The sequence below is a fragment of the Physeter macrocephalus genome, chromosome 17 (genome assembly GCF_002837175.3).
Source record: "Physeter macrocephalus isolate SW-GA chromosome 17, ASM283717v5, whole genome shotgun sequence".
Classification (NCBI taxonomy): Eukaryota; Metazoa; Chordata; class Mammalia; order Artiodactyla; family Physeteridae; genus Physeter; species Physeter macrocephalus.
The window spans coordinates 38,392,698-38,411,756 of NC_041230.1; the positions used below are offsets into that span (position 1 = coordinate 38,392,698).

General features: G+C 43.1%; 2 protein-coding genes across 4 annotated transcripts in view; both read left to right on the forward strand.

Annotated features, from left to right (window-relative positions):
- ZFP90 (ZFP90 zinc finger protein) overlaps positions 1 to 19,059 on the forward strand; it is a 70,155-nt gene that overhangs the window by 42,519 nt on the left and 8,577 nt on the right. Inside the window, exon 6 of one of the 3 annotated variants that reach the window (XR_008615468.1) lies at positions 1,647 to 1,656. The exons of 1 other annotated variant lie outside the window; for it this stretch is intronic. Coding sequence is in view for 1 of the 2 variants with exons in the window: in XM_028477513.2 (XP_028333314.1) it covers positions 1,647 to 1,702 (56 nt within the window). In the remaining variant the exon portion in view is untranslated. Of the gene's footprint in view, positions 1 to 1,646; positions 1,730 to 19,059 lie in introns of those variants that run through there. One more of the 3 variants, XM_028477513.2, reaches the window with a different exon arrangement.
- Positions 1,738 to 19,059, forward strand: part of CDH3 (cadherin 3) — a 104,502-nt gene continuing 87,180 nt past the window's right edge. The window contains exons 1-2 of the mRNA XM_028477509.2: positions 1,738 to 1,750; positions 3,555 to 3,608. Of these exons, the coding sequence (XP_028333310.1) occupies positions 3,606 to 3,608 (3 nt within the window). The 5' untranslated portion in view covers positions 1,738 to 1,750; positions 3,555 to 3,605. The remainder of the gene's footprint in view (positions 1,751 to 3,554; positions 3,609 to 19,059) is intronic.

Genomic DNA, 19,059 nt, shown 5'->3' on the forward strand with positions numbered 1-19,059 from the left:
AAAAAAAAAAAAAAAAAATGGCAGAAGGTAGTGGAACAAAATGGTGAATACGTTATTCAGTAAAGTTCTTGGTGAAAATGAAGTGTGTCTTTTATTTTTACTTAAAAACCGAAGGAACTTTTCGCCCAACCCAATATTATCCACTTTATAGATAGGTAAACTAAGCTCAGAGGAGTGAAATAATTTGCCCAAGGTCATGTAGCTAATAATGGTAGAGTCAGTTCCATCTCACACTTAGAATAAAGCCCAAGTTCTTTTGACAAAGAGCTACAAGGACGTCTCTGATCTGAGCCCTGCCTGCCCCCCTAATCAACTTAAACACAAGTTTATTCCTACCTCAGGGCCTTTACACCTGCTGTTTTTTCTCCAAAACTGCTCTTCACTGGGCTGGCTCCTTCTTACCCTTAAGGTCTTGATTCAAATATAAGGCTTCTCTGATAACACAATGACTTTTTGTCTCTTTAACCCGTTTTAGTTTACATGTTGTATTTTTTGTTTGCTTACTGTCTAACATCTGTTCCCACTACTCCCACCCCTCATGAGGACAGGGGCTTTGCCTGCTTTGTTCACTGCTATATCCTTAATGCTGGCACGTAGTAGGTGCTCAATAAATATTTGCTGAATGAATGAATGAATGACCTTACAGGGAGGTAAAACAGTTAAAAACAATCTAACTCAGTTCTTTGGGCGTCTTGAAATAACAATTCTTGCATGGTGAGCTTACGAAGATTAAAAGAAATAAAAGAAGTCACAAGGCCTAGAACCACAGGATATATTTTTAAAGAAATGAGAGTTTCGATTCTCGCACCACTCACAGGCTGGATCTGGGGGTGTTCACAGGGCTCTGTGCTCTGAGAGCCCTTTGTCTCCAGAGAAGGAGGAACCCTGGCAGGAGGGGTGAGCAATCCACCAGCACCATTATTTGGGTAATAACTAGGCCTTTTCTTCCCAGGCTTGTTCTGCTGCTCCCCACACCCCTTCCCGCAGGCAAACATCTTCTCTATTTAACCAGGAACTGGAGCTCTCTGAAGACCCTGCAGGTCAACCATGAATTGAATAAGGTGTGTCAGGCAGAGAGAGCAGTACTTGATGAGGGAGGCTGAGTTCTTGTGATCTTGGACAAGGAAACTTTTCTTACTCTCTCTCCCTTTTTTTTTTGCTGGCGGGGGTTGGCTACCATGGGGGCTTGAGTAAAGAGAGTTGAATTAATCATCTCAGTTCCAAGCCCAGCCCACTCTCTTAGTTGGTTTGTACAAGGCTTCTCTCTGGTTTTATTAATTCACACATTCATTCATTTCTTTTTATCCCTATCCTCCACTCCCATTAGCCTCCTCCCCCATTCCGTTTAATAAAATACCTCTGAATTTGTGTGTAGCTTTGTCAAATGTATAGTGTTGTCTCATGTGAATGTGAATTTAATTTTTTAATTAAAAAGGATCTACTATAAATCACTTCTGTTTCTTACTGTGGTAGCCAGTAAGAAACTCCTGGTATTCATATCTTTGAGCATTCCCCTCTTGCATTGCATAGAGGTGACCCTACTCAACAAACAGGATATTGCAAGGATAACAGTGTGCAAATTCCAAGCCTAGGGGATGAAAGACATCACAGTATCCTCTTTCTGTCTCATTGATCACCCACTCTAGGGGAAGCCGGCTACCATGCTGTGAGGACACTCAAGCAGCCCTATGGAGTGGTCTAAGAGGAGCTGAGGCCTCCTGCCAACAGTTATTACCAACTTACCAGCCATGTACGTGAGCCATTTTGAATGATTCTCCCGCCCCAGTCAAACCTACAGACGAGTACAGCCCCAGCAACACCTTAACTGCAACCTCATGAGAGATCCCAAGCCAGAGCCAGTTAGTCAAGCCACTCCCAAGTTCCTGACCCACAGGAGCCTTGTGAGATAATAATGTTTATCTAACTTTCATGTGTCACAACATATTCTTTTTACCCCCACCATTTAAAAATGTAAAAATCATTCTCAGCTTGAGCTGAGCTGTACAAAAACAGGTGATGTGTCACATTTGGCTCACAGGTCTCTGTTGACTTACAGTTTGCTTAGCTGTTTTGAATTGTTGCATAATTTTTCCATAATGTGCCTTCACCATATTTTGCATATTTACTCCCAGTGAAGGGCACTCAGTTAATCTCCTACTCCCAGCTACCACAGACAACAGCTGCCATGAACATCCTCGGCCTTGTGGGAAGGGCCCTGGGATATTTGTCCAGGAGTGGAATTGTTGGGTTTCAGGGTCTTAGTCTACACTCAGCAGTGCCACATGAGAGTCCCATTTCCCCACACCCTACCAACACTTGGTGTTATCCAACTTCCTAATGTTTGCTAGTCGGTGACTTGGTTTCTCCTCTTGGTTTGGCTTGCATTTCCCTGATAACTAATGAGTTTGAACATCTCTTTGCCTAGTAGCACACATTTAGGTTTCCTCTCTAAGTTGCCTATTCATGTTTTCACCCATTTTTCTATTAGATGTTTCTGACTTTTTCTTATTGGGAAGACTTCCCCTTCCCAGGCCTCAGTTTCCCCATGTGCACCACAGTTACTTACAGGGCTCTCCTGAAATGCCATCCTTGTTTCTGAAATCCCTACAGCCTATTTCAAATAATGAGAATGTGGCTTGGGGTTGAATTTTTACATATATTATCTCATTTAAGAAACCAAGGGTTTATTTGGGAATTATAACTGAGATTTCTGGGTTCAGAGAGGTTGATGTCCAGTCCAGGGCCACCCAGAGGAGTCATGGGGTTGAGCAGATGCCTAAACTGAGTTCCATTAGGAAGAGTTGGGACTGCAAATCAAAATATGGCAGCAAACAATACTTCTCTTAGGTCAAGTTGGAAATGATGTTTCTAAATGGTAAGAGGAGACAAGTCATTGGAGGGCATGGGGCCTTCTTTTCCAAGCTGGCGGAAGTGAAACTATTCATAACGTTTCTTAGGGGCAGTTTGATGATTATGTGCCAAAAGCCTGAAATGCCTGCACATCCTTTGACTCAACGAATTCCCTAGGAATTTGTCCTGAAGCAGTAATTGGTCAAAGATGAGGAACATGTTTGGTGGTGGGGAAACAAAAATCACACCCAAGTATCCCACTTCAGGAGATGGAATACTACATATGCATATGCTATTTTAAGAAAGATGTTCTAGGGAATTCCCTGGCAGTCCAGTCGTTAGGACTCTGTGCTTTCTCTGCCGAGGGCCCGGGTTTAATCCCTGGTGGGGAAACTAAGATCCCACAAGCCATGCACAGCAAGACCAAAAAAAAAAGATGTTCTATAGAAGGATTTCTAATGCTAGGGAAAGATGTTAATAATTCAGTTACGGTGAGGGGAGCGGAGGGATCAATTATAAAGTGATGGATACGGAATGATCTCATTTTTCTAGGGAAAAATATGTAGGAAGGAAATCACTGGGAAAATACAATGATGTATTGAGTGCTTGCTATGGGCCATACACTGTTTTTAGTGCTTTTTATAGCCTCATTTAATTGTCACACAACTCTTTGAGTAGGTGCTGTTATTATTCCCATATTACAGGTGAAGAAACTGAGGTCAGAGAGGTGAAATGAGCTGCCAGAGGTCACGCAGATGGTGAGTGATGAAGCCAGGATTTGAAGCCAGGCGCTGGCTCCAGAGTCACCCAAAATAGTCCCCATGGTCACCTCCATGTTTACATCTGAGGAGTGAGACCAAGATGATCCTTATTCCCTTTATCTGTATTTCCTGATTTTTCTGCAATTAATATTTTTTCTACAATTAATATTTTAATATTTTTTAAAGCCCTCTTGTAGTGGTCGGTGCTTTGAAAGTATGAAAGAGGAGAGAGTTTTGCGGGGGAGGTGCTGTGTAGAGAAAGATCAGGAACGGGATGGGGCTTGGCTCACCTCAAACCCTACCCAAGCCCCAAACCCTCTCTCTTTTCATTCTCAAAAATATCAAGGAAGTCAAAGGTCTGATATCTGCTGTGTGACCTTGGACTGGTTCCTCACCCTTTTGGAGCCCTTTTCGAAATACGTCACATGGATTGAATTTCTGGAGAAGCCTCCCTGTCCTCCTCCCCACCCCCAGCCCTCCCAGCACCCTGAGTGAGATGTAAGGAGGAAGAGCCTTGCCCAGTGGTTCTAAGAAGGAAAGGAGAGAAAGGGACAGGGAAGAGCACGGGGCAGGAGGGAGGGGGGGATAGGGGGTGCAGAGAGGAGGAAGCTGGCGCCAGAGGTGCAGCAGGGAGGGACAGGTCTAGGGAGGGGTCCCCTCTGTCATCTCCTCTCCCCTGGGGCTTTGAGGAGTGACTTACCCAGTCTCTGAATGTAACTCTGGGAAAGTCTGTGCTGCAGTGAGCACTGGACAGGGAGTCCAAAGACCTGGGTTCTGCTCACATCTCACCATTGGTTACCTGTGTCCTAGTCAGTACCATTTCTGAGCCTTGGCTTTCTCAGCCATTGAAGGGGCAAATGCCTGGCTGGTTGTGACAACATGAGGAAAGGTGCTTTGTGAGAGGCTAAGCAACTGTGTGCTATGTCAGGGGTCAACAAACTACGGCATTACTTCTGTGGTTCCTTTTTAGCAGCTTTATTGAGATACAATTCAAATACCACACAATTTACCCATTGAAAATGTACACTTCAGCAGATTTTAGTATATTCACAAAGTTGTGCAAGCATCACCATGATCAATTTTTCGTCATGCCCCAAAGAACCCTTTAGTTATCAGCCTCCCCCGCCCCAGTCCCCTCAGCCCCAGGCAACAACAACTCTGCTTTCTGTTTCCAGAGACATTTCATATCCATGGAATCATACATATGCCATCTTTGTCTGGCTTCCTTCACTTAGCATGTTTTCAAGGCACATCCGTATTGTAGCATATATCAAACTTTGGTTCCTTTTTATGGCTGAACAATATTTCATTGTATGGTTATACCACATTTTGTTTATCCATTCATCAGTTGATGGACATTTGTGTTTTTCTTCTACTTTTTGGCTGCTATGAATAGCTATAAACTTTGATGTACACATGTTGTGTGGATTTATGTTTTCATTTATTTTGGGTATATACTTAGCAGAATTGCTGGGTTAAATAGTAATTATGTTTAACATTTTGAGGCAACACCTGTTTTTTGTTTTTGTTTTATTTATTTATTTATTTTTGGTTGCGTTCAGTCTTCGTTGCTGAGCACGGGCTTTCTCTAGTTGTGTCGAGCGGGGGCTACTCTTCGTTGCGGTGCGTGGGCTTCTCATTGTGGTGGCTGCTCTTGTTGCGGAGCATGGGCTCTAGGCACATGGGCTTCAGTAATTGTGGCACACGGCCTCAGTAGTTGTGACTCGTGGGCTGTAGAGCGCAGGCTCAGTAGTTGTAGCTCGCTGGCTTAGTTGCTCCGCGGCATGTGGGATTTTCCCAGACCAGGGCTTGAATCCGTGTCCCCTACATTGGCAAGTGAATTCTTAACCGCTGAGCCAGCAGGGAAGTCCCAACACCTGTTTTTATATAGTCCAGGAGTTAAGAATGGTTTTTATGTTCTTAAATGGTAGGGAAAAATCAAAAGAAGAATAATATTTTATAACATGAAAATTACACAGAAGTCAAATTTCAGTGTCCACAAAGAAAGTTTCACTGGACAGCTGCTTTCATTCATTTATGTATTTTCTATGGTGCTTTTGCATTACAGTGGCAGAGATGAGGAGTATGACAGACCATTTGGCCTTCAAGCCTAAAGTATTTACTATCTGGTCTTTTACAGAAAATGTTTGTCGACCCCTGAACTGTGTGTTGGTATTATTAATTATTGTTTGGTGGAGGCAGCTTGGGTATGCTGCCTTGATTGGAACAGGACTCAGGTTGCCAGGTCCTGGCCTATGAGCATAAAGGGATGAGAGCTCCTATCTAGCCCCATTTTCTGGATTGAGAAACTGAGTCCTGCAGGAGGGCCCAGGCTCATACAAGCTGAGGGGGTAGTGAGGGCCTAGCTTTCTTTTACTCCTTGGCAGCCTCCTCACCTTCAGCTAAGAACACCCAGTTGTGAATAATTCATGGCTAATGTTTGCAGGTCACTCCATCTTGTCAGAGCACTTTGATCATCATTAATTTGTCAGAACCTGGCTCTGGCTGTTGCCTAATAAAACAAAAACATAAGTGGCTTTGATGTCTCCATTCCTAAAACTGAAGGTTCCATCTCCATAGCAAGGCTTTGTACCCGCAGATTCTTTCTCTCTGCCCATCACCTCATCACTTCTCAAAGACCTACTGTTTTGGCCTGAAAGTCAGGTTTCCTGAAGGAAGGAGGGCAGTTCCAGGGTTGGAGCCCAGTCCTCATAGCAGAGAAGTCACGTCCCCTCTCTGCCCCGTAGTGTCTTTGTCGGGAAGATACTAGTAATGATGCCTATCTCTGGGGTTGTTTGTATTTGTAAAAGTGTTCTGAAAGGAGCCCTCATACACTGTTGGTGGGAAGGTAAAATGGCACAGCCATTGAGGGACCCTCCCAGTTCCTCAAATGACTAAATGTAGAGTTACCATATGACCCAGCAATACCATTCCTATGTATATACCCCAGAGAAACGAAAATGTGTCCATGCAAAATCTTGTACACAAATGTTCATAGCAACATTATTCAAAATAGCCAAAGAGCAGAAACAACCCAAATGTCCATCAGCTGATGGATGGACAAATAAAATGTGGCACATCTATACAATGGAATATTATTTGGCCATAAAAATTGAAGAAGTATTGATACACGCTACAAAATGGATGAAAACATTACATTAAGTGAGAGAAACCAAACACAAAAGGCCACATATTGTATGATTCAATTTATGCAAAATGTCCGGAATAGGCAAATCCATAGAGTCAGAAAGAGATGAGTGGTTGCCAGGGGCTGTGGAGGATATGGAGAGTGACTGTAAATGGACACAAGGTTTCTTTGTGGGGTGATGGAAATGTCCTAAAATTGAACATGGTGATGGTTACACAACTCTGTGAATATATTAAAAAACATTGAATTGCAGACTTAAAATGGATGAATTTTATGGTACGTAAATTATACCCCAATAACACTTTTTTAAAAGTGCTCTGAAAACTGTAAAGTGATGAGTATGGTGTTACTCACGTGCATAATAGATGACCTGTCATAATGGATGGAGCTGAGTATTCTGACCTGTCAGTTTAGGGTACTTCCTAAGACTTTTGAAATTGGAGACACCTGGATATCTTCCTGTACATTATCGCAGGCAAGTCATTTAACTCTGAGGCCATCTGTAGAATTGGGACAGTAATCTCTGTCTCTTAGGATTGTTGTGACAATTAAATGAATACTGTAGGAACATGCTGAGCTTGGTACTTGACACCTAGTAGATGCCTAGTGAATGGTGATGACTGTTTCCACATTGAGTTACCTGACTCCTCCCAGCCATCCCAGGGAGCGAGTCCGTGCTCTTCCACTTTCCTCAGAATCTACTGTTTCCAAATCTTGCCTGATCATAAGAATTACCGGAGCATCTTTTAAAAATACAGATTCCAAGGCCCCACTTCGGACCCATTGATAAGAATCTGTATTTTTAAAAACTCTCCGGATGAGTCCTATAATCAGGTAAATTTGGGAATAAGGCTGGTCCAACCTGGAAACATTTTGCTTCTTATTTATACCCTTCCACAAACCCTTATTTTCCGTTGTTTTCTGTTTCACCCTGACTCGCTTTTCTTTGGCAAAGATCCCTCTATTTAAGAGCTCATGCTCTTGACTTCAATAATAACGCCAGCATGAGAGTTTATAATTTCCTCATACTTTAATTCAGGGCAAAGATTGAGAACATTAACAATAACAGCAATAGTGAACCTACATGTGTTTGGTGCTCTGCAGGGGTTTCCCAGGCACCTTTATGTCCTCACAGCAGCCTCGTGAGTGGATTTGAATAAGTTAAATAACTTCTCTCTTTTAGGAGAGAAAGTGGCAGAGTCAAAATTGAATATATTTATATAAAGCACAAAATTAGGCAAAACTAATCTCTGTTTTAAAAGTCAAGATAATGATTACCCTTGGGTTGGGGGTTAGGGACTGATGGAGGTCAAAAAGATTCTTTGGGGCTTCCCTGGTGGCGCAGTGGTTGCGCGTCCGCCTGCCGATGCAGGGGAACCGGGTTCGCGCCCCGGTCCGGGAGGATCCCACGTGCCGCGGAGCGGCTGGGCCCGTGAGCCATGGCCGCTGAGCCTGCGCGTCCGGAGCCTGTGCTCCGCAACGGGAGAGGCCACAACAGTGAGAGGCCCGTGTACCGCAAAAAAAAAAAAAAAAAAAGATTCTTTGGGGGCAGGTCATGTTTTTTCCCTTATTCTGGCTGTTGGTAGCACGTGTGTTCATTGTCACTTAGGATCTGTTCACTTTTCTGTATTTGTGTTATACTTCAATGAAAAGTTTAAAAGCATAGCAGTACTATATGATCCTAATTTTAAAAATATGTATGTATACATTTGCACAGAAAAAAGAATAGAAGGAAACTAAATCGAGGGACATTTTATAAAATAATTGGCCTAGATCATAAAAAATGTCAACGTCAAGAAAGACAAAGAAAAAGCAAAAGGATATATACTGTGTAGCACAGGGAATTAAACCCATTATCTTGAAATAACCTATAATGGAGTGTAATCTGCAAAAATATTGAATCACTGTATTGTACACCTGAAACTAACACAATATTATAAATCAAATATACTTCATTTAAAAAAAGAAAGAACGACAAAGACTGAGACACTATTCCAGTTTAAAGCAGGCTAAAGTGATAGGACAGCTACATGCAGTGCAGGATCCTGGTTTAGATCCTGGACTGGGAAAAAAATTACGTCCACACACACACACACACACACACACACACACACACACACACACACGGCTGATTGATAAATTTAAATATGGACTACAGATAATAGTATTGTTACAATGTTAAATATCCTGAGTTTGCTCTTTGTACTGTGGTTATGGATGGGCATGCCTTTGTTTTTAGGAAATACACACTGAAGCATTTAGGGGTTAAAGACCATAATGTCTCCAGTTTAATGTCAAATTGTTCAGAAAAATGCATACACACATACAAATAATTATATGAAGAGAGAAAATGAGAAAGCAAATGGTAAATAACTGGTTGATATAGGTAAGGAGTTTCTGAGAGCGTCTTGTACTAGTCTTTCATCCTTTCTATAAGTTTGAAGTTACACTTGTCCCTTGGTATCCACAGTGGATTGGTTCCAGTACCCCCAGCAGATACCAAAATCCACAGATGCTCCAGTCCCTTGTATAAGATGGCTCACTATTTGCATATAATGTACTCACATCCTCCTATATACTTTTAAGTCATTTCTAGATTACTTATAATGCCTAATACAATGTAAATGCCATGTAAATAGTTGCTGGGCACGTGGCAAATTCAAGTTTTGCTTTTGGAACTTTCTGGACTTTTTTTTTCAAATATTCTCAATCCTTGGTTGGTTGAATCCTTGGATGGGGAACCCATGGATATGGAGGGCTGACTATATATCAAAATTACAAATTACAAAAAAAGATGGGAAGGGGAAGAAAGCCACATAAACTTTCACTCTTCTGGGATTAGTACTAAAAAATAAAATAGTACTAATTTTTCAAATAGCCTTTAAAAAAGTAATAAAATAGTGGTACAGTTTCCAGGAAGTGAAAGAAAATGGAAGGAAATACACCAAGTGTCACCTGTGCCCAGGTGGTGCTGTGCCCTGCTGGTGACATGCAAGACTTAAGGCACTAGGTAGCTTGGATTTGAATCCAGACTCTGCTGTTTACCAGATGTGACGGCCTGGGTGATTTACTTAAATTCTCTGTGCTCCTGTTTCCACCCCTCCCCTATGCAGTGGGGCTAGCAGTTCCTGCTCCTGGGGTTATCACATGAGTCATGGGAGTAGGAAGCGTTTGTGAGAGTGTGGGCACACACTGAGGCTCATGTAAATATCAGCCATAATATCTGGTTGGTGGGATTATGAGTGGAAAAGTCTATGTATTTTGCTTTGGTTTTGTTTTGTTTTTATTGACATTAACATTATATTACTTTCAGGTATACAACATAATAATTTGCTATTTGTATATATTGTTAAATGGTCACCGCAATAAGTGTAGTTCATATTCATCACCACACATAGTTACACATTTTTTTCCTGTGATGAGGTGTTTTAAGATCTACTCTTAGCAATGTTCAAAGATGCAGTACAGGATTATTAACTATAGTCACCATGCTGTATATTACATCCCATGACTTATTTATTGTATCACTGGAAGTTTGTTCCTTTTGACCCCCTTCACCCATTTCGCTTACCCCCCACCTCTGGCAATCATCAGTCTGTTCTCTGTATCTATGAATTTGGGTTTTTTGTTTTGTTTTTAGATTTCACATATAAGTGAGAACACATGTTATTTGTCCTTCTATTTCTGACTTATTTCACTTAGCATAATGCCCTCAAATCTGTGTTTTTTTTTTGTTTTTTTTTTTTGTGTGTGTGGTATGCGGGCCTCCCTCTGTTGTGGCCTCTCCCGTTGCGGAGCACAGGCTCCGGACGCGCAGGCTCAGCGGCCATGGCTCACGGGCCCAGCCGCTCCGCGGCATGCGGGATCCTCCCAGACCGGGGCGCGAACCCGGTTCCCCTACATCGGCAGGCGGACGCGCAACCACTGCGCCACCAGGGAAGCCCATAAATCTGTGTATTTTTTAAACTGTGTCAACACACAGTAATTTTGTAATCACATCAACAAGAAAACATCAGTCTGATGGCTCAGCTTTTCCCTCTTGGACCTCTCTCTATCTCTCCTCTCCCCCCACATCCTCCTCCTCAGCCCCCTCCCCTCTGCCCACCAGATTGCATTCCTCACTTCTTTTCCCAAAGAACTATAATTAAGGTTTTACTCTGTAGTTGCCATTTCATGGTTCCCCATCTGAAATCATGCTCCCGCTTGGCCTGGTTTCCATCTCCTTCTCAGCCTTGGGAAGCAGAGGCAGGATTCAGCAGAGCCCAGGATGTGCCTTGTGCTCTAAGAATGATTGAGCTCTAGTTGTTGAGTATTCAGTCTACGAGTGAATACTCAACAACTGCGTGTGCTCAGCCCTTTCCCTACATTACCTTGTTCGATCTTCACAACAACCCTATGAGGAAACTGAAGCTCCGGGAGGTGGAATAAATCATCCAAAGGCCTCACAGATAGTTGGTGGAGCTGGCCTTTGAATCCACTTTGACCTGGCCTCAAAACTGGCAGATGATACTCCTACTTCCTCAACTGACAAGTGTATTCTGAACTCTCCACACCAGGCATCAATGCTCTAGTGGTAGTTTTATATCAAAGCTGGCCATGCTCATCCCTCCCTGTATCCTTACCCTTTGTAATATAACTTTGCACCTCCTCCATCTAAAAGGTGGAGTCTGGGGCTTCCCTGGTGGCGCAGTGGTTGCGCATCCGCCTGCCGATACAGGGGAACCGGGTTCGCGCCCCGGTCTGAGGTGGAGTCTGGGACTTCCCTGGTGGCACAGTGGTTAAGAATCCGCCTGCCAGTGCGGGGGACACGGGTTCGAGCCCTGGTTGGGGAAGATCCCACATGCCGCGGAGCAACTAAGCCCGTGCACCACAACTACTGACACTGCGCTCTAGAGTCTGTGAGCCACAACTACTGAGCCCACATGCCACAACTACTGAAGCCCGCGCACCCAGAGCCCGTGCTCCACAACAAGAGAAGCCACAACAATGAGAAGCCTGCGCACCACAATGAAGAGTAGCCCCTGCTTGCTGCAACTAGAGAAAGCCTGCAGCTAGAGAAAGCCCCCACACAGCATTGAAGACCCAACGCAGCCCCCAAAAATAAATAAAATAAATAAATTCAAAAAAATAGAACGTGGAGTCTGTTTCCCCAGGCCTTGAATCTGGACCAGCCTTGCTTTGGCCAGTAGAATGCAGCAGAAGTGATGGTGGACCACACCTAGGCCCCAAGAAGCCTTGTATGCTTCTGTTCTTTCTCTTGGCACACTGCCTTGTCCATGAAAACAAGCCCAGGCTAGACTGCTGGAACATCATGGCCTAGTCACCCCTGCTGCCCAGCCAAAAGCCAACCAACTGCCAGACATGAACGAGACCATCCTAGACCTGCCAGCCACCCGCTGACCTGCTTGCTAACTGACTATAGATACATCAGTGAGCCCAGGTGAGATTAGCCAAGCCTGCTTACAGCAGCAGAACCACACAGCTGGTCCACAGACTCATGAGCAATTGTTTCAAGCCACTGAGTTCCAGGATGGTTTATTATACAGTAATAGCTAACTAATACAGCCCTTTAAAGAGGAGACAAAGTGGGAGGCTTTTGAGATGACTCTGGTGTTCTAGAGGAAAGAATTCTGACTTAGCAAACATCTATTTAATGTTTACTGTGTGCTAAGCATTTAAATTTAACCCACACTACAACTTTATGAGGTAGGTACTTCTATTGTCCCCATTCTACAGATGAGGAGACTGAAGCAGAGTGGTAAATAATTTGCTCAGAATCTCATAACTAGTAAGTGGCAGGCATTCCACCAATTAGCAGGTCAAGATGTGGGAAGCAGGAAGTGGAGTCCAGAAAGCTACCTTGTGAACCCACTGGGGGCAGAAGATGGGCATTCAGAAACCTGATGATGGAGGTACTTCCCCACTGAGCTTAGTCAGAGAGTGGTACTCTGGGGAAATGGGTTGCTTAAAGAGACAGAATAATAATAATTCAATTTATAAATATTGGTTCCTTTCTTAAACCTTATTTATATTTATCAAGTAAATAAGAATCAGGAGCAAACCAAAAGGTACAGAGTTAGATGTTGTGTTATTCAGCATTCTCCAGAGAAACAACCAATAGGATGTGAATATATAGAGAAAGATTCTTCTGAAGGAATTGGCTCACACAATTGCAGAAGATTGGTGAATCCAAAATCTGATGGGGGAAGACCAGTTAGGTGAGGACTGAGGAAAGAGTTGAAGTTCGAATCCAAAGGCAGCCTGCTGACAAACCAGGAAGAACCAGTGTTGCAGGTGAAGTCCAAAGGCAGTCTGCTGGCAGAATTCCCTCTTGCTCAGGGGAGGTCAGCCATTTGTTCTCTTCAGGCCTTCAACTGATTGGATGAGGCCCACCCTCATTATGGAGGACAATCTGCTTTACGCAAAGTCCACCAATTTAAATGTAAATCTCATCCAAAAACACTGTCACAGAAACATCAAGAACTATGTTTGGCCAGATGCCTAGGCACTGTGGCCCAGCCAAGTCGACACATAGCATTAACCATCAGAGATGCCAAGAGAGGTGGTTAATGCCACTGAAGAGCAGAGTCAGAGCTGGCAAGAAGTGACCTCTGGACTAGCCACATGGAGGTTGTTGGTGACCAGAGTGGATTCACTGTAGTGGATAAGTCAAGATTAGCTGGTGGGGGTTGAAGAAAGAAGGAGAGAGGAGGGACAGAAGTGTGGGCAAAAGCTCTCTTGTGGAGGGAAAGCATGGCATGAGGCAGTAGCTTGAGGAAAAAGTGAGGGTTGTAGGTGGACTGCCTAGTTTGCTTTTTCTAATGGAGATGCTAGAGCAGTGTATTTTTCAGATTGTATGTTTTGATCCTTCACTGGGTCAATTCAGTGAGTGATAACCAGCACTTAAAAAAAAAAAAAGAACAGAAAAGAAGCAGTAGAACCCATCATATGTAATAAGAGTAAGCATTTTTTCATGAAACTTTTGTGTCCTGACTTCTAACACCATAGATTAGTTTTGTCTATACTCAAATATATGTGACTGGAATCACAATGCTATGTATGTACTCTTCCGTTTCTGGATTCTTTTTTTTTTTTTTTTTTTTTTGTGGTACGCGGGCCTCTCACTGCTGCGGCCTCTCCCGTTGTGGAGCACAGGCTCCGGAGGCGCAGGCTCAGCGGCCATGGCTCACGGGCCCAGCCGCTCCGCGGCATGTGGGATCTTCTCGGACCGGGGCACGAACCTGTGTCCCCTGCATCGGCAGGCGGACTCCCAACCACTGCGCCACCAGGGAAGCCCCCCGTTTCTGGATTCTTTCACTCAACATTATGTCCATGAGATTCACCCATGTTGTTCCATGTCGTTGCAGCCCATTCATTCCCATTACTGTGCAGTGTTCGGGGTGAACGTATCAATTGAGTAATCTATTCTGCTGTTGATGCCCTTGAAGAGCATGCAGTCCTGGCAATGGTGCAATAAACAAAAGCAATAATGGACGGCAGGTGCTTTTTCAGTGTTGTTATCTGAGTCACCAGGCCCTACCCACCTGTGGGTAAAGAGTCTCCATGATACGTGCAGGACACAGAATAGGGATGATTTGGATGAGAGGAGTTGAGGACATGACCAGAAAGGTAGATGGTTTCCCAAGTTCTCATAGCTCCTTGGGATTACCTTTATCCTACCGTTACCATGCATAACAGAAAATATCTGTTCTTTGTCTGCCTCCCCACTAGGTGGTGGAGGAGACTAATTCTTAGTCATGGCCAATCCCCATCCCTGTGCCAAGCCTGAGACTGGCACATGGTGGGCACTGGGGAAATGCTTGTTGAACTGGACTAGGTTTGGGTCAGTCCCAAACCGTCATTGCCAGGCTAAAGAGTTTGGACTCAGTACTCAAAGGCAGTGGGAACCACTGAAGATTTTTGAGCATGAGGAAGTTATAATCTATAGAGTGTTTTAGAAAAATTAATCTGAGCAGCAGCAGCGGGGAGGAGGGTGTTTTGGAGAGAGAGAAACTTCAGGTGGGGAAGGGGAGGGGGGCTGGTTATAGAAAGGACAGTTAAGAAGCTCTTGCAGAAATGAATAATGACCTGAATTAGGGTCGTGGAGGAGGGAGCAGAAAAGAACAACTTGGGCCACATTTCTCTTTTCAAAATATGGAATATGATCTCATTTTTATAAAACCATACATTACTTGTACGTCTTATAATATATGCAAAGAATATTATAAATCACTAGGCTTGACACTAGTCAGCCAAAGAGGCTTCTAGGGAAGTGGTGTTGTGTGTGTGTGTGTATGTGTGTGTGTGTGTGTGTGTGTTTTAATAAAACCATGAATTATTTTTCATCCTTACTAAAAGCCCTGTGAGGTAGGATGTTGTTAGCTCCACTTTATAGTTGGAGAAACTGAAGGTCAGAGTTTGAATCACTTGCTCAAGGTCACACAACCAGTACTCTTCCCACTCCAGCAGGCCTTCCCCAGAGACACTCTGAAGGAATAATCAAGGTGCCTTCATGATAAATTGGATGGGGGAGGGGACGAGGGTACAAAGAGAGGAAGGAATTAAAAATGCCTAGGACACTTGGAGCCTGACCAAGAGAAAAATAATCAGCAAGTCAGGAGGGAGTGCCAGGTTACTGTGGGAAGGTTTAAGCCAAAGGAATGAATACCTAATGATGGAATTTGGTGCATCAGATGAGGGCTTAGAGGAAAGTCCATAAGTGCACTCCTTGTTAGCTGGCCTTGCCACTGAGCACCTGAAGCCCCGTAGCAAGTGAACATTTTAAAGAGAAAAAAATTTCCACCTCACACTTCTAGGCAAATGGTGTAGTCCTCTGAGTGCTTGGGTCCTTCTGCATCAGCAGCTTGTACTTTCTGTGGCTCTGTGTGGCCTGACTGATTGACCAGGCTTAAAAGGCCTGCTGATGAATTTGAAATCTCAGGCTTCCAGCCTCTCTAGGTCATCAGCAGAGACCAAAAGGCCTGGCATGAACGTGAGGTTATTATTCACCTAAGTAGTCGTTATAAACCACAAGAACGCAAGCCCAGCAGGAGGGAATGGCTGCCCAGCTCACTAGGCACACCATGTCCTCATGCGTCCATCCAGCATGATTCATAATTAAATCTGCAGCAGGCAGGAGGCAAAATAGAATTTCGTGTAAACCTGTGTGGGAGAAGCACTTCGAATACAATTTAATTTTAAAGTTCTAGAGCTACAGAACTTGAAATGCTTGTGACATTTCAAGTTGAGGTTGTTTCTCCCTACCCTTCACTGGGACCATCTCCGGGGAGGGAGATGACACAAAGGGAAAAAAGTTGTTGGGTCACTAGGTGTATTAGGGTTCTCTAGAGAAACAGAACCAATAGGATAGGTATAGGTGTATAGAATGAGACTTACGATGAGAGATTGGCTCACATAATTATGGAGGCCAAGAAGTCCCACGATCTGCTGTCTGCAAGCTGGAGGCTTAGGAAAGCCAGAGATGTAGTTCCAGTCCAAACCCAAAGGCCTGAGAAGGGGAGGAGTGGAGAGGGGCAATGGTATAATTCTTAGTCCAAGTACAAAGGCCGAGAACCAGGAATTCACGTGTTCAGGGGCAGCAGAAGATGGATGTCCCAGCTCAAGCAGAAAGCAAATTCACTCTTTCTCTGCTTTTTTGCTCTATTTAGGCCCTCAGTGGATTTGATAATGTCCACCAGCATTGGTGAAGGCAATTTTTTTACTCAGTCTACAGATTCAAATGCTAATCTCTTTCAGAAACACCTAGGAGTAATGTTTTACCAGCTATCTGGGCATCCCTTAGCCCAGTCATGTTGATGCAAAGTTAGCCATCACACTAGGTAAGGTGTAGTTTTGGAAAACTGGCACTGAAGATGCCATATGTTCAGGTCCCATGTATCTTTCCAGTTAAATATATCATGAAAAAAACAAAAGCCAGCATGTGGGCAAAGGATCTAAAGAATTCACAGAAGGAAATTCAAATTGTATGTAACTATATCACAGGCTCACCATGTTGCCCAACTGCAGGGGGCAGCACTCCCACTGAATTCTATTCACAGAGATGCACATTGTAATGGTCTGTAAGAGAGGATGCTCAACCTCTCCAAAAGTAAGAGAAATGCTAATTAAAACGGTAAGGTAATGTTTTTCATTTATTGAATTGGCAAAGCTCAAAGAGTTGCTAAGGTCCTATGTTGCTCAAAGTGTAATTTGGTACCACCTCTATGGAGGGTGTAGTGAATACTATGGATTGGCTCTCTCATCCTGGGTCATTTCACCCTCTTCTAGTTGGTGATGTAGGAAAGCTGACTCCTACAGTTCCTAGACTCCCCTGCCCTTAGGGTTCCACCTGCCATGAATGAGAATTCCTGTTGCTCCACATCCTGTCAGCATTTGGTGTTATCAGCATTCTGGATTTTGGCCATTCTAATAGGTGTGTAGTGGTATTTCATTGTTGTTTTAACTTGCATTTCCCTCATGACGTATGATGTGGAGCATCTTTTCATATACTTATTTTCTGTCTGTATATCTTCTCAGATCTTTTGCACATTTCTTTTTTTTTTTTTTCTTTACGCGGGCCCCTCACCGCCGCGGCCCCTCCCAACGCGGAGCACAGGCTCCGGGTGCGCAGGCCCAGCGGCCATGGCTCACGGGCCCAGCCGCTCCGCGGCATGTGGGATCATCCCGGACCGGGGCACAAGCCCGTGTCCCCTGCATCGGCAGGCGGACTCTCAACCGCTGCGCCACCCGGTATTGTGTTTTTAATTTCAAATTCCCCTTGTTCATTGCTGATATATAGGAAAGTGATTGACTTAAAAATAATAATAACCTTGTGCCCTGCAACCTTGCTATAATCATGTATTATTTCCAGAATTTTTTTCCTTGATTCTTTCTGATTTTCTACATAGATGATAAGGTCAGCTGTAAACAAAGACAGTTTTATTTCTTCCTTCCCAATCTGTATCCTTTTTATTTCCTTTTTTTGGTCTTATTGAATTATTTAGGACTTCCAGTATGATGTTGAAAAGCAGTGGTAAGAGGGGACATTTACCTTGTTCCTAATCTTAGTGGGAAAACCTCAAGTTTCCTACTAACATCATGAAGCATGATGTTAACTTCATATGATTTGTAGATATTATTTATTCAGTTGTAAAAGTTCCCCACTATTCCTAGTTTACAGAGAATTTTTCTCATGAATGGGCGTTGAATTTTGTCAAATGCTTTTTCTGCATCTATTGATATTATATGATTTTTCTTCTTTAACCTGTGGATGTGATAGATTACATTAATTACTTTTCGAATGTTAAACCAGCCTTGTATACCTGGGATAAATCTCAATTGGTCATGATGTATAATTTTTATACATATTGGATTCAATTTGCTAATGTTTTGTTGAGGATTTTTGCGTCTGTGTTCATAAGAGATGTTGTTCTGTACTTTTCTTGTAATGTCTTTGGTTTTGGTATTAGATTAATGCTGGCCTCATAGAATGAGTTAGGAAGTAGTCTCTCTGCTTCTGTGTTCTGAAAGAGATTATAGTGAATTGGTATAATTTTTTCCTTAAATGTCTGGTAGAATTCACTAGTGAATACATCTGGGTCTGATGCTTTCTGTTTTGAAAGGTTATTAATCATTTACTCAATTTCTTTAATTGATATAGTCCTATTCAGATTGCCCACTTCTTCTTGTGTGAGTTTGACAGATTGTATCTTTCAGGGAATTGGTCCGTTTCATCTAGGTTATCATATTTGTGGGCATAGAGTTGGTTCATAGTGTTCCTTGATTATTTTTAATGTCCCAGGGATCTGTAGTGATGTCCCCTTTCATTTCTAATACTAGAAATTTGCATCTTCTCTTTTTTTCTTAGTCTAGCTAAAAGTTTATTGATTTTATTGATCTTTTCAAAGAACCAGCTTTTAGTTTTGTTGATTTTCTCTATTGATTTCCAGTTTTCAATTTCATTGATTTCTGCCCTAATTTTTATTATTTATTTTCCTCTCCTGATTTTGGATTTAACTTTCTCTTAGGGACTTCCCTGGTGGTCCAGTGGTTAAGACCCTGCGCTTCCACTGCAGGGGGCACGGGTTTGATCCCTGGTCGGGGAACTAAGAGCCTGCATGCCGCGTGGTGCAGCAAATACAAAACAGAACGAACCAGTAATTTTCTCTTATTTTTCTGGTTTCCTATGGTAAAATCTTAGATGATTGAATTTAAATCTTTTTTTCTAACATATGATTCAGTGCTATAAGTTTCCCTTTAAGCACGAATTTTGCTGCATCCCACAAATTTTGATGAGTTGTG